This window comes from Microcaecilia unicolor, chromosome 8 (assembly GCF_901765095.1).
Source record: "Microcaecilia unicolor chromosome 8, aMicUni1.1, whole genome shotgun sequence".
In the NCBI taxonomy this organism is placed as follows: domain Eukaryota; kingdom Metazoa; phylum Chordata; class Amphibia; order Gymnophiona; family Siphonopidae; genus Microcaecilia; species Microcaecilia unicolor.
Genome location: NC_044038.1, coordinates 62,223,225 through 62,239,563, shown reverse-complemented (window position 1 = coordinate 62,239,563; position 16,339 = coordinate 62,223,225). Strand labels below are relative to the sequence as shown.

At 42.0% G+C, this 16,339-nt stretch overlaps 1 protein-coding gene across 1 annotated transcript in view; it reads left to right on the top strand.

Moving 5' to 3' along the window:
* CREBBP (CREB binding protein) overlaps positions 1–16,339 on the top strand; it is an 846,007-nt gene that overhangs the window by 499,178 nt on the left and 330,490 nt on the right. Inside the window, exon 15 of the mRNA XM_030211575.1 lies at positions 1,586–1,753. Coding sequence (XP_030067435.1) covers positions 1,586–1,753 — 168 coding nt within the window. The remainder of the gene's footprint in view (positions 1–1,585; positions 1,754–16,339) is intronic.

Below are 16,339 nucleotides of genomic sequence, written 5' to 3'. Positions count from 1 at the left end.
CTCAAATATAAGTGTGGCAGCTCTCAACATAGAATACATCATGCTGAGTCAAACCATAAATCCATCTAGCCCGGAATTTGGTCTCCGACAGCATTCAATCTGAGTCATAGCAGGGCTTCTTAGTAGGCAGCAGGATTTGTGTTCAGTTGCATACGTAGATTGGATTGGATTTGTTACTTATAACCCGCCCTTATCCAGGGCAGCAAACAAAAGAACATACATAAAATCACATAAAAATAAATTCATGATATCTGACAGTGCTGACACGGAACTACTCTTGTGAGCTCAGAGAAACAGAGAAGGTATTTCTGAGTATGTTCAATACTTGCAATGCAGGTGCTACCTCAGAATCCCCTTAGTCTTTTGGAGAGCCGGGGAAGGTGGGTCAATATGAATGGCCAGTTTATTTTGTGTACACAGTTGAGCAGTTCTGGTTTCTCCATCAACAAATAGGTTTTCCCACATGTGTGGATGATTTATGCTGCTTGTTAATGGAGAAAAAGAAATTGCTTCTCTCTAATAGAGGTACCCCCATAGATGACATATATCAGTAAGCCTAATAAAAATTTAGATTTTCAAACTCAATTTATTGCTCCTAAGCTTTATTTTTTAATCTTACATCTGTCTCCTAGTTAGAAGACTTATTCTGCCATCTTTCTTTCTCTGGAGTTATACATTTTGAAGGAAAATGTTATTTTAATTAATGCACAATATATAAAAGAAATCATTACCATAATCCAGAAGCTTAGTTGCCCCTTGCCCTTCACCAGTCCAGGGACGGGAGGGTGCTGCATCTGAGATGGTGCATGTGGTATCGCACCTTATCAGTGGCTACCACAGCAACAATAATCTTCCCTCTGGTATCGCACCTTATCAAGGGCTACCACAGCAGGAATTATCTTCCCTCTGTCCGTAGGCCTAAGTGTAGCCACCGCTACAGTACACCCAGGCCCAACAGATAAGGGACTGAACTCCAGATCGCCCATTCCAAACCAGTGTGCTAGAGTGTTAGCCACAATGATGGCCCTAGAATTTTGTTTTTAAGTCCAACTTGTTTTTAAATGAAAGGAAGTGTTAGAAAATGGCCTTACTAGATAACATTGGCAGAATATGTCAGAGAATATTTAAACTGAAAAAGTGTGATGGGGCATGCTGCAAGTGGCACCTGGGTGTGAAGAATAAGTGCAGCTATAATTGTCTTCATTCTTATGACTGGTATAGCATACCAGATGCAATAAAATAATGGAAAATATTCATTCCATTGCATTTCATTAATTTCAAACTATTTGCTGCATAGTAATTAAGTGTTTTTGTTTGTGCATCAATCAATAACGTGCTACCCAAGTAGTTGTGAATGAAAGCTCCTGGTGCTAGGTCACAGCCCTAGTTCTAAATCATCTGGAGGAATAAACAGTTTTATAAGAAAAAGATGTATGCTGGTATTTTCTGGCACTTTTGATTTCTATCGTATTCTGTTTTTATACTATGCAGAGTTGATTTGTGGGCTGTTACGTGATTCTTTCTATTCCTTAATGAAAATCAATTTCTAGTTTCTTTCTTTTAACAATCTTTCTTTATATATTAGCTTTCCCAGGCTGCAGCTAGCAACGATAACAGGGTACCAACTCCAGCCTCTGTTGCTAGTACAGATACCAACTCCCAGCAACAAGGGACTGATGCTCCAATGAGGGAAATTACATTTGAGGAAGCAGAACAAGAACCTAGTGAACATCAAGTGGAACAGAAACCCGAGGTAAAGAGAAAAAAAAATCAGGTTCATATTCAGCTACAGCAATCAACACTTTTTTTTTTTTTTAATGCCAGCTGTGGCATAGAGTTGTGACTGCTGGTGTTATCTGGAGAGTGGTGATATTCAGTCTGCTATCCAGATCACTTAGGACAACTTTTTTGCTGGGGCAGTCCATGATGATTTTTAGTGGCACTATACACAGAAAATCACTGGATGGTCCCAGCCAGTGGCATTTATCCAGGTATTGCTATTTGGATATGTGCTTTTAAAGCCCAGTTTTTTCCATCATTGAACTATAGTTTTAAGACAGCTGAAAAGAAATGATGTATATTAAATTTATGGCGCATCATTTCTTGGCCTTGTCTGATTAAAATCAAATGTTTAGGTATGAATCTTAGCTGAGAACAGTCCCTTCTTGGAGTTTTGACTAAAATTTAAACCTGTATAACAGGAGTTCTCAACCCAGTCCTCAGGACACACCCTCCCATTTGAGTTTTCAGAATCTCCACAATGACTAGGCATGAGAGAGATTTACATATAATGGAGGCAGTGCATGCAGCTTTGTCTCATGCATATTCACTGTAGAGATCATGAAACCTGACTAGCTGGGTATGTACCAAGGTCTGGGTAGAGAACCACTGCTGTATAATATTGAATGCTAACCCTCTGGGCATCTGAAATTTGATGACCTTCTCAAACTGGGAGGATCTCTTAAAAAAAAAAAAAAAAAAAAAAAGCTAAGTTTACTCCTGTAATTGTCATAAAACCTCTGCACCTTATTTCACTAGTTAATGTTCATGCAATTAAATATGCAGCAAAATATTCTTTTGGCCTTTAGCATTTTTCATTTGTCCTTGTTAAATACTTCAAGGTATAATCAATAATTGATTAGACTAGAAAATAAGCCACCCCCCCTCCAAATATAGCTGTTTGTTTTTGTTTGAATTTGGCTTTATTTTTATTTTATATTGTTTTATGATGGTGATGGTACTATTAGGAGTTTAATTTCTTCTTTTTTTTTTTTTTTTTAAGAACTGTGGGCAACTTAGGAATGTGGTATGAACATTTTTATAAATATTTCAAAATCTCCCTTTACTAGGGAATCAATCTCTCCTACTGTTTTTATCATTGCCTGAACTATTGGTAGAGTGTTCTCCGAGGAACAGGCAGGATAATAAATCCTCACAAATGGTCAGTGAAGTGCATTTCAGAGTGCTCAGATGTTCATCAGCTTTGCAGAATAATGTCTTGGTTTCTGTGCCTGCACTGTCACACAGGGCCAATAGGATATATGTTGCTCTCACAGTGAAAGGCCCAGTGAAATGTATTTCCTTGAGTTTCTTACCCAAAGAAAGAAGTGACTGTTTCAGTTCACAAGGTCCTGAAGGATATGTAGATAAGAATATGGGACATCCCTCCCCCCCCCCCCCCCCCCCACCTCTGTGCTCAATGCTTATAAAGTCCATTGCCTTTTCGAATCCAGAAGGCTTCTAAATCAAAAATCAGCAACTACCACACCAGTCAGTGGTGTTGAATCTGTTCTCAAGAAAGCCAAGAGAACTTAGGAACTGGTACTCATAACTCCTTACTGACTTGAGAGAATTTTACTAAACACTAATCGTGCAGAATCAGGGAACTCTGTTGCATTCTAGCATCATCACTCTTGCCCCTCACAGCCTGTATATTGAGAAAGGTAAAAGAGAGCTCACTGAATTTGTCTTATAGCATCTCTGAAATTCTTCTGGCTTTTAGAAAGGGGCTTCATGGTTTTCAGTGAAAGGTGCTGCTTGTCCAGTATGATGGAATGGCACTAGATGTATTTACTTGGAGTATGCTATGTAAGTAATAAATGAAAATGAAATGCACAAACTGCTAAAGTACCTTATACATTTGCCTCTTGGATCTAAAAAGCCAACTCTGCTAGGGTTTACTATCATTTAGTTGACTCTTGCCACTATGTAAACTCTACAGCCTTTAGTTTGATTTAACCAGGGCTTGCTTCTGTTGAAGCCTCCCATCTAGCCACATTCTGTGGTTTGGAGACCTCAACATATTTCTTTCCCAGCTGGTGGAGGCTACCTTTGAGCCACTTCTTCCCTGGAAGGTTTCAGTTTTGGTGGCAGTCAATTCAACATTTACAGTCTGCAAGCTCAAGGTCTTAATGACTAATCTTCCCTATATAATTTTACAGTAAGTGAGTGGTTCTGTGCTTGCATTGTAAGTTCCTATCTAAGATTATGTTGGTTATCAGCCTCAAAACTAGTCAGTCATTTTTCTAGTATAGTTTATCTTGTTGGGCAGACTGGATGGACCGTACAGGTCTTTATCTGCTGTCACTATGTTACTATGTAGTATTTTTTTCCCTCCAGCTATGTATGCTAAATCTACACGGCCTCATGCAAGGTTTTCAATCGTTTGTTCTCTATTAACCAGAGTTTGCTCACAGGCATGCTATGAATCATCTCTTGTTGCCAGCACTTTGAAGTGGTTGTTATTAAATAGTCCTGCTGTGAGATCAAAAAACTTCAGTGATTCATGGTGATATAACTAATAAATTGACCTGACAGAAACTTTGTTAATGGATGGTGAAGAATGCATTTTTTTCCAGTATCTTTCATATTACTCTATATACTCTCAATCTCTCAGACAGGAGCATAGCAAGCCTGGCGCGTGCCCTGTGCGACATGCCCCCAAATGCTGCTGACGTGCCCCTTTCACTGAGAGCAGGACCATAGCAAGCAATTTGGATACTGGAAGTGAATGGTGATAGATGAATGCTAAACCTCCTCCCTTTTTCCCAGTCTGAGGGCAGGACCGTAGCAATCAATGTGCAGGCCATGCAGCTGCATAAGGTGCAAGGAAAGTTGGGGTGCAAACATCGTGCCCCTTCCATTGGCTTCCCTTGCACCCTATGCAGCTGCATGGCCTGCACATTGCTTGCTACGGTCCTGCTCTCAGACTGGGAAAAAGGGAGGAGGTTTAGCATTCATATATCACCATTCACTTCCAGTATCCAAATTATCTAGTCCTAGTCACTCCTACAACAAATAGATGTCATTCCTAATATTTACTTACTGTTTATGTATTTCTCTCTTTCCTTCACAAATGATAATTAGGATTATTTATGTAATAATCTTTCTACAGCCATTATTAATTTCCCCCAATCTTCTTGTTCTGGGTGACATTAACTTTCAGTTAGACTCTCCATATGATTCCAGGATAAGCGTTTTTGTTTTCTTCTAATGATCTTTCTCTGACACAGCATGTTCCCATACCAACTCTCAAACCAGGCCACATCCTTGACCTTGTTCTCTCTCAACAAATCTGTTCCATCCTTCTTTATGATTTCTCTTTCCTTCCTCTTTCCTGGTTGGACCATTTTCTGTAATGTTTGATCTAGTTTTTACTGGATATAATTTTTTTTTACAAATCAAAAATAACAAGTCAAGCAAAACCACTTGTACAGAAAAGCTAAAGAAATAGGGAATTATGAAGATTTTAAAAAAAACCCACCAATAGGCAATTATATAATTATTCAAATTCCGTTTGACTCTAGTCCTCAAGTTAGGGAGGTCCAAACATCCATGAAGAGAAAAAGGAAAAGAATTAAGTTCTACTAAGGTAGGAAAGCAAAACTGCATCTTAGAAAGGAGAACAGATTAAACAAATCACTCCATTCAACAAACCTAGATAAGCATCCTTGGCTACCAAGAAAGAGAAAAAGTGAGTCAGATTCCAAAAATCAAATTTGGAGGATTGGTAAGCAACAGTACATTTGCAAGAAAATCTCACATAAAAAGTGGCCTCCAGCTGAAGATCCCCGGGTACATCAATAGAAACTGCCTCTGGGATTCTCTAGATAAATCAGGAAATATATATATATTTTAAAACCTCTAAATAAATTCTTGTTTATAGTAGCATCTGAGTAGGAAATCCCTATCAGAGCTACTACCCAAAGTAAGCAGCAGAGATGCATTATGAGTTACTGACTTGAGACAAGTCCAGACACTGTTGTTGTTTCTCTAGTGAGCACATTACTCCCACATGTTTTATTTGGTGGATAATATGCTCTCTTTATCCATATAATACTATACTACTATTTCTTTTGGGGAGACCTTGGCGTCTTTGTGAAAATTTAACATCCTCAAGTTGCAACTTCTCAAGAGTTTTCCATAAACTTCATTTTGGCTCTTGCTAAAATCACATCTTTAATAGCAGCTTGTTCTGCCTGTATTTGAGTCTGTGTTTGTTCCACCCTGGTCACAGATTCAACAACAGATTTAATTTCTTGATGATGTTTTTCAACCTGCGTCAGCCAATTGCAAGGAAAGATTAATTGCCAGGTGAACTGATTTAGCAAAGCCTGATATTGCCAGCCAATTTGTGTCTAGAGTAATTGTGGGTTTAGATCTCAAAGCCTCCAGGAAAGTTCCTGTGACTCCCCTAGAATTTCTACCCCTGAGCCACCTCCTGCACGTTGGGCAGAGACAGTGGGACTTCCTCTGTAGATATCACTGTCCAAGTTCAATTTATTTGATGTACTGTAAATTTTCAGAAAGAAATCTAAGCGGTTTGCAATATGTAAACTAATTGCGGGAGAAAAGGGAATCCCACAGTGTCGCATCTCACAAGAGGATAATGGGTGAAGGAGAGATTACATAGAGGTGTATTTTCAAAGCACTTAGACTTACAAAGTTCCATAGGTTACTATGGAACTTTGTAAGTCTAAGTGCTTTGAAAATGAGCCCTATAACCAACAAGAAGGAATAGCAGGGGACGGAAAGGACAATAGGAGGCTTAGAACTGTCTCATGTATGTTGCAAGATCAAAATCGCAGGAGAAAAATCCCGGGATGAGACATCAGGAGAAGCCAAGGAGAAGTAATGGGCCTTTAATTGGAACTTAAATCTGTGGAAAAACTGCTAAAGATGTAAATATGGGGTAAGGGTATTCCACAGTGTAGGAGATACCACATTAAAGTAGGACCTTCTAGTAACATCCAGAAAGACCTGATGGAAAGAAGGAACTACTACCCTGGTTAGCCAACCTAAGTGATCTTGTGGGGGCATAAGGAAGTAGAAATCTGGCTAAAAAAGAGGACAAACCGGAAGATTGAATCTGATGAGATAAGGTATTCAGCTGGAAAGGAAACCTTTATGCAACAGAAAACATGTGTTTAGTAACGAGAAGTGGAGTAACATGATAATGTGGTGGTCGTTTTTTTTTTTTTTAATTTTGAAGAAGCTTAAATGGGCATATCTCTCTCATGACTGTTCATTGTGGATATCCTGAAAACCTGGCTGGCTAGGGTGCCTCCAGGACCAGGTTTGGGGAGCCAGTGTCCTAGTAGATGACCCATAAGGGAGAGGGGTGCCTTGAATGGTGAAACAAGGTATGCCCTACAGCAGGAGAGTTGGATGAAAAAAAATCATAGCCACTTATTTAATTGAGTTAAGTTTCAGACTGTTTGTGGTTAAACCAAGCAGTGATGTCTAATTTCTTATAAATTAATGTAAAGTCAGAAACAGAGCCAGGGTTAAAATGGAAAAGATGCTGCATATTGTCAGCATATACGAAGAATGTGAATCCCAAGGACTGGAGCAGAGAAGTTAATGGGGCCAGAAAACTATAATGGAGTGGGTCCCAGGATTGAACCCTGAGGGACACCAGAAAGTAGGGGGGGATGATGTGGAGTTGGAATGGTGAACAACATAAAATGGTCAGTCAAGTAAGAGTGACACCTCTATAGTGCTGGACCTGTAATGTGCAAGTTCCTAAGGCAAGATAAAATGGAAAATGGTAAAACTAGAGGACATGAATTGGGGTTGCAGGGTGGTAGACTTAGGAGTAATGTCAAAAAATTATTTTTCACAGAGAGAGTGACTGATGCCTGCAATGCCCTCCCAAGTGGGGAGGTGTAGAAAAAAAAACTGTGGTGGAATTCAAAATGGCTTAGGAAGAACACAGAGGATCTCTAATTTGAAAATGAATGGTATGAAAAGCAAAACTTAAAAAGGTTGCATATGTGTTTGCATGTCAAGTAGTGAGAGTTAGATGATAATTCTGGCTGTATCAACTAAGCCCAGTGCTGGGTTGGCTCGTATGGTCTGAGTCCTGCATATAGCAATCTGGTTGTAGGATGAGCTGCAGAGAGCTTCGATGGAAACTCCAGTAATTTGGAACATGAGGACAGTGCCAGCCAGACCTTTACGGTCTGTCCCGCAAATGACAAGATAGATTCGGATAGGCTGGAGTGGGCATTGACGGTAACTCCAATAGTTGAAATATAAGGACAGAGCCAGGCGGAATTCTATGGTCTGTGTCCCAAAAACACCAAAAAGAGACCATGATCAAGATATAATATCACATTCCATTGTTGATTTAATCTTGAATTGATAATGAATATGACTGTTGGGCAGACTGGATGGACCATTCAGGTCTTTATGTGCAATCAGTTACTATGTCTGTGTAAGAGAGAAGCGGGGAATGTTACCTCCACTTCTGTAAATTGTGCAAGCAAGCTCTGCGGCAGACTCTGCATCTTCCCTGGAAGAACTTCCTGATTGCTTGAAATCTGAATGCTTCCCTTCTGCTCCTCTCATGCCAGGCTCCAATGTACAGAAATTAGTGAGCTAGCAGCACACAGCTGCAGGTGAGAGTTCTATGATCTGGGCTGAAAATTTGCTTTGACTCATGGGAGCAACCATCTTCTCTTCCACCAGACTCTGCTCCCAGTGGGTAGCTCTCCGGATAAACGTGCCGTTCTCCACTGGCCAAATAAATATCAATAGGGCCAGATGCCAATGCAGCTGATGCCTTCTGTATCTGGCTCAGCTGATTTCCCCTGCATTTACCCATAAGGGAACAAGAACCAGGCGAATGGACCATGGCAACTTTCTAACTAGCAACTGCCACCATCATCTTGGACCAACTCCAGTTGGATACCATTTCTAAATCAGAATGCTGTTTTTTCCAGATACATTGAGAGAATTGATCCTTTCTCTATAACCTCACTATCAACTTTTCTAGCTAATTTTAGTGCTTTGTCTGATGTCTTGATCCACATCTGGAATGCTCATTTAACAACTAGCCTTGTATGTTGTTGCTTCAGTGAAATGTATCAGAGCTCATACTTCTACATAGAACTCTTAATACCATAAGGAATTAGGTGTTCTTAGGCAGAAGGCTAGAAGGACATAGAGACATAAACTCTCACTTTATACTGAGTGTCATTGTGACTGCTATCTCTGAAAACCATTAAGAGGTCCTGTTAATAATAGTAAGTTGATTAATTCAGCTCCAAACTGCCCTAAGCAACTTTTCTCAGCAATTTTCCAACTCCAAGGTAAAGGCATACAAGTTGGCTCAGTTTCATCCCCAACTGAGGAAACTTTGGCAAACATTTTTGAAGATCTCATTAAAGTCATCTTTACCCTCCAGATTTGCTTCATCAGTTCTTTCTCCTACATTAACTGGTAACTTGTTTAGGGATCAGCCTATTAACTTCAGCCCCTAATTTTCTCAGCTCCTCCTGGTCTTTTAACATACCAACTTTTACTTCAGTTACAAAGGCTATTTCAGACTCGAGCTACTATGTGCCCCCCCTGGATGAAGATGCCTGAACTTTGCCTTCTTTCCTTTTGTTTTGCAGATCTTTAGTACTAGTCTCTGCAGGCATATTTTCTAGGCATGGAAACAGGCCTATGCTCGGACTTGGACACAATAGTTTTTGTGAACTTTATCAATTTTTCCAATACATTGGAAAGAAATATTTCAACAGTTTTCTCGATTCGTTGAAGGAACATTAGTTTTGCATTCCAGCCAGTCAGGGTTTAGTACTGGGTATAGTACTGAAACAGTAGTGACTTCAATGATGAGTGAAGCCCTTGTGCTTTTGATCAGAATAAGGTGGCCCTAGTTGTATCACTTGACCTTTTGGCCACTTTTGACTTAGTTGATCATGAATTGCTGATAGCTAGGCTCACATCCGTTGACATAACAAGTTGTGTTCTTGTCACACCCCCTGTCTGTGCAGAATTGGAATGAGCCCTTGTGCCGTCACTGAATAGCTGGTGATGGACGGTCGACAAGCCACTGGAATTTTCACCTGGACCAACTACCATTCCCTGAGAGTTGAGCCCTCAGGTATGGGCAGTCAGCAGGACTTGGAAGGTCCTCCAGAGGGGCAGCTGGATAGAAGGAGTTGAGAGGTGGCAATGAAAGATTTCCAGAGAGAACCAGTATGGAGTAAAAGTGCAGGCGGGGTCAAGGTCAGGCAACATGCAGACAGGATCAGGTCCCAGGTAACAGTCAAGATGGGCAGCAAGCAGAATGGGGTCAGATTCCAATTTCATAGTGAAGACCGGCAGTGGGCAGAATGGTGTCTTGATTCCAAGCAGTGGTCAGGACAGGCAACAGGCAGAGCAGCATTTTATTTATTTATTTATTTATTTGTTTGTTTGTTGCATTTGTATTCCACCTTATCCCACCTCTTTGCAGGCTCAGGCACTGATCAGGACAGGCAATGGGCAGAACATAAAGAAATAGGCAGACCGAGCAGGACTTGAAAATGAGGGAACAGCACATCTGACATTGGACCTCTGCACTGGCGTCACTTGCGGCTGACACATAGACCTGGATGCATGCGTGCACCGGCACAGACCGGGGAGATACGCATCATCAAGGTATGGCGATGTGACAGTACTCTTCCTCTGCCTCCTGGGTTCGGGTTTTGATGGATAACGGGAATGGAAGTCATGAATCTAGGCAGGGACATGGACGTGCATGGTAGGCTGCAAGAGTTATCTTCAGAGCTGAAGCCTTTCCATGAAAACAAGGTGGTCTCCTCGACGTGTAGAGTCCAAAATCTTGTCTACTTCATACTCCAGATCTGGTTTGAGAATGGAAGTGTGTGACTCAGCTTGCTCAGAGTGCCACCTGGAGGAGATGAAGGTTTTAAGGAGGAACACGTGAAAGGCATTATTTATCTTCATGGTAGATGATAGGCAGAGGTGGTAAGTTACCATCCCAAAGCGATCCTGCACATAAAGGGGTCCAATAAATCATGGAGCAAATTTTTGGGACAGAAGTCGGAGCCGCAAGTATTTGGTACTCAGCCAAACCTTCTCGCCGGGATGAAAGGAAGGTGCTCTGTTCCTGAATTGATCAAACTCAGTTTGGCGCTTGTAGGCTGCAGTTGCCCATTGAGAGTTGTTATTGTACCTGTTCCCAGGCATCCCGAATGTCTGGCTGTCTGCTGAGCTAGTGGAGTATCAGGGGCTTCAGGGATGGGTAATGGAAAGCATGGGTGATGGACATACATGGCGTAGAAAGGAGACTTCTGAGAAGAGTCATGGATGTAGTTGTTATAAGTGAACTCACCCCAAGGAAGCAAAGAGGACCAATTATCTTGTGTGTTGACATACATATGAAGAAAAGTTTTTAATAACTGGTTAATTTTGTCTGTGTGCCTGTTAGTCTGAGAATGTTAGGCTGAGGAGAAGTCTAATTGGACTCCTAAAGAGGCACAAAGTTGCCACCAGAATTGAGACGTAAACTGAACTCGATTGCTGAGCATCCAGAAAGGGAGTCTGTGCAAGCTGGAAGAAGGCGTGGGCCAGGGTGGTGGCAGACAGAAGGCTTGGCATAGGAGTAAAGTGGACCATTTTCGTGACGCGGTTTATCACCACCCAAATAACCATATACCCATTGGAGGCTGGAAGATCCGTAATGAAGTCCATGGATACCTCGTCGCAGGGGGGTTTGGGTATGGGCAAAGATTGTAAAAGATCCCAAGGGTGAGTGTGTTGCACTTTGTGCTGGACACAGGACAAGAGAGGACAAAGTGCCGAACATCTTGGGCCATCTGGGGCCACCAGTAATGGTGGGTGATCAGGCTTATAGTTTTTTGAACTCCAGAGTGTCCCGCTAACCAGGAGGAGTGGGCCCAGTGTAAGACTTTCGATGGGCCCGGAAAGGCGCTAGTGTCTTTCCTGGAGGGGGGTGTAAGATTCAAGAGCGCCAAGACCTTAGTGTGATCCAGAATAAACTGTGTTGGCTCTTGCTGCTCTTCCTATTCGAAGCACCTTGACAGAACATCGGCCCAAATATTATTTCCTACTAGGTGGAAGGTCAGGCGAAAGTCAAATTGTACAAAAAACAGTGACCATCTGGCCTTTTGCAGGTAAAGGACATTTTTATGATCAGTAATGATTCCCCCTCCAGGAGATGCCTCCAGTGCGCCAGAGAAACCAAGGGAGACATCTAAATAAATTCAGTCTTTATTAGGAAACATCAATTGACTAGACACAGCAGCTGTGTTTCAGCGCCTATGCGCCTGTCTCAGGAGTCTTCGGATATCCCAAGTATGTAAAATATGAGCACAAAACTTTCCTATATGATTAGGCTGTTAGATGTCAAATTCCGGATGATGCACATCTGGAATTTGACATCTAGCAGCCTGATCAGATAGGAAAGTTTTGTGCTCATTTTTTACATACTTGGGACATCCGAAGACTCCTGAGGCAGGCGCATAGGTGTCGAATCAATTGATGTTTCCTAATAAAGACTGAATTTTTTAGACGTCTCCCTTGGTTTTTGTGAAGGCCTGACTATCCTACTCCTTTTCGCTGTACTACTTTGACGTAGGGATTGTGGGTTCCTCCACCTTCTGTGGTCGATCCTTGTTCTCCAGTGCTCCAGAGCCATTTTCAAGGCTAGAACCTCCCGATCCCCAATCTAGTTTTGTTCCATGGGTGTAAGTTTCTTAGGGAAGAAAATGCATTGGTGCAATCTCCCAAGGATGTTTGGGAGAGTATTGCTCCTGCTGAAGAGGCATCCTTCTCGAGGACGAATGGCCGTGTAGGTTCATGCCGTGTTGCAGGACTGGAGCTGAGAGGAAGGCATCCTTTAGTTGCTTGAAGGTTCGACAGGCCTCCAGTGTCCAGGTATTGGGATTGGCCCTGTTTTTTAGTAAGAGTGGTGAGTGGCAGCGTAATCACAGATGATAGTCAAATTGCAAGGTAATAGTGAATCCAAGGAACCACTGAAAGGTTCAAAGTCTGGAGGGTTACGGCCAGTTCCAAATGGCCTGGAGCTTGTCAAGGTCCATTTGTAATCCTCAAGCTGATATGAGGTGCCCTAAAAAGGGTATGGTTTTCTAATGGAAAGCGCATTTCTCTAATTTAGCATATAGACTGTTGTCCCTCAGTCACTGGAGAACTGCCCAGATATGTTTCAGATGCCTGGAGATCATGGAAGAATAAAATGAGAATATTGTCTAACAGGTCTCTGAAGATGTCATTCACAGGTTTCAATATCCAACATCAACCAAGACCAGGAAGACAGGGTGGAGGGGTAGCAGTATTGATTTGGGACACAATCAAACTGCACAGAATATCCATCCCCCAGCTACATGGATCAGAATCTCTTTTAATCCAACTTAAAGAGGAGACGCCAATCTGGCTGCTCATGATTTACAGTGCACCTCGTAACAACATATTATCTGTGCAGGAACTCCTAGACCTGATTACTCAAGTGACCCTGAATTACCCTAGGCTGGTGATCATGGGAGACTTCAGTCTACACATCAAAACCCCAGATACCACCACAGCTGCCTTTCTGGACACGATGACAGCACTAGGATTTACACAGGTGATCGATTCTCCAACCCACGAAAAGGGTCACATACTAGACCTGGTATTGTACAAAGGGGTGGATATCCCAAAATTCTGGGATAACAGAATTGAAATAACACCCCTATCATGGTCAGACCATTTTCTAATTAAATTCTCCCTAAGTGACCACCTGAAACAAATGGGACCTCATTACTGCTGAGAATTTCCTAGAGGCCTTGGACTATCCGCATATAGATGAAAAGACAACAGTGGCAAAACTAGTTGACATCTGGAATACACACTTAGCCAAGACCTTAGAGAAAACAGCACCACTAAAAAAGGTCTTATGCCCCACTCACAAACGCTCACCTTGGTTTTCTCCAGAACTTCGGATCCTTAAATGCAAAGGACGAAAACTGGAAAGGGGATTGTGCAAATCTTACCTGGATGAAGACAAGCTAAACTGCAGGAAGCACAAGGGAAAGTACCGCCAAGCCTTAACAGCAACCAAAAAACAGTATTTCTCTCAATGCATTGCACAGGCTGCCAATTCAACCAAGCAGCTGTTTAGTATAGAAAACAGCCTACTGCAACCCCCACAACAAAACCAGCCTGCCCAGTCTAAACTGAACTGCAATGATTTTGCTGCATACTTTGCCAGCAAAATTAAAAGTCCCCACCAGGATTTACAGGCAATCCCACCCAGTCTCCAACCAGTCAACCAGGGGTGCACAAACTCGCCCCCTCTTAACAGAGAGAGATGGAACACTTTTAACCTAATGACAGAGGAGAGCTGTGACAAAATCCTAAGAGACCTTTGACCAACTACCTGCTCTCTCGATCCCTGCCCATCAAAGATAGTGCAGCAGGCAAGTATGGGCCTTATAGAAGGCACCACAAAAATTGTGAACACCTCTCTTTCTAATGGGCAATTACCAACAGCATTAAAAAGGGCAGTGGTTCGCCCTCTGCTGAAGAAAAACAACCTTGACCAAGACAAACTTGAAAGTTACAGGCCAGTATCCAACATCTTGTTAATAGGGAAAATCATAAAACAAACACTGTGTTCAACTTAATGAATGGCTAGAAAAGAGTAACTGGCTATATCCATGTCCATCTGGATTCAGACCTGGTTATGGAACAGAAATGGTTCTTGTATCCCTGCTAGATGATCTTCATAGAAACCGAGACAAGGGATTCGCCTTGATGTTAGTACTGCTAGATTTCTCAGCAGCTTTTGACACTGTGGATCATGATACCTTGCTAGCACGACTGACAGAAACAGGTATCAATGGAACAGTACTTGCCTGGTTCAGATCCTATCTATCAGAGAGGCAACAATCCATAATGATTGGCAGCAACTCATCACCACCATGGACACTGACCTGCGGGGTACCTCAAGAATCGATACTGTCACCTATTCTGTTCAATATCTACCTCAAGCCACTGGCTGAGCTGATTCGGTCAATGGACACTCAGTTCTACATCTATGTGGCTGATGTGCAGCTACTCATACCCATTGAACCTGACTTACCTACAGCCTTGAATAAACTGATCACTTGTCTAACATCAGTTCAAAAATGGGCTAAACACAACAAACTTCTTCTGAACCCAAGTAAAACCGAGCTTCTCTGGGTCCCTAACACAAGTGGATACATACCTGACGTCAAAATCCCTTTTGGGAAGTATGAACTCCTCTCAAATCACGTCGGGAACCTTGGAATACAGTTAGATTCAACACTTGCTCTGATTCCCCAAATCTAAGCAACCTTCAAGAGCTGCTTCTACTATTTGCGACAGATATGCTGCCTTTCTCCTTACATCGAGAAGGTAAATGTTATCCCAGTTGTGCATGCTATGGTAACATCAAGACTGGATTACTGCAATGCACTATACAATGGTCTGACTACAAAGGGCCTGCACCAGCTCCAGTTGATTCAGAATGCAGCAGCAAGACTCGTAGAAGGTTGCAAGCGACGTGACCACATCACACCATTTTTGCAAAAACTTCATTGGCTACCAGTACAATACAGGGCTGAATTTAAAACTCTGTCTGATCTTCAAGGTCCTGAAAGGAAATGGCCCCGAGTATCTGAAGAATAGGATGATCCTCCACAGACCGCCAAGGACACTAAGGTCCTCCCAAGGACTTTCACTAACTACATCCTCTCCAAAAGACATTACACGATGTGATACCCGCAAGCGAGCCTTCTCCGGAGTAGCCCCCACACTCTGGAATGCATTGCCTGATAGGCTCCGCTTAACACAAGACTACCTCTACTTCAGGAAGCAGGTGAAAGCTTGGCTCTTCAACCAAGCCTTTAACGGAAGAAGTAACTAACTTGTTAGCCTCACTCACACACACAAGGATTGACTTGGGCTGTACATACTGCAGCAGGACATGTTTATCCACTCCTACCCTAGCTGAGATAATTAACCTTCTCTCTGACCTCATGTGCAACTTTCTTCAAATCAATCACCTTAACTTTCTAATTCTTCCTACTTTCTTACTCATCTATATGTTACAAATTTGCCTTACCCTTCATTCCAACTAAAACTAAACGCAGAAAAGACACAATGTCTCATCCTATCTTCACAATATAACTCAAATAAAAACAATACCATAAACACTCCAGAATACACTCTTCCGGTCTCTGACAGTCTGAAAATTCTGGGAGTCACAATTGACCGAAATCTCACACTAGACCATGCGAAAAATACAGCAAAGAAAATGTTCCACGCAATGTGGAAACTTAAAAGGATCAAACCTTATTTCCAAGAGAAATATTCCGCAGCCTGTTACAATCAATGGTGCTAAGCCACCTAGACTATTGTAATGCCATCTATGCCGGATGAAAGAACAAATCATTAAGAAGCTTCAAACCGCTCAAAACACAGCAGTCGGACTCATATTTGGGAAAGCGAAATACGAAAGTGCCAAACCCCTAAGAGAGAAACTACATTGGCTTCCATT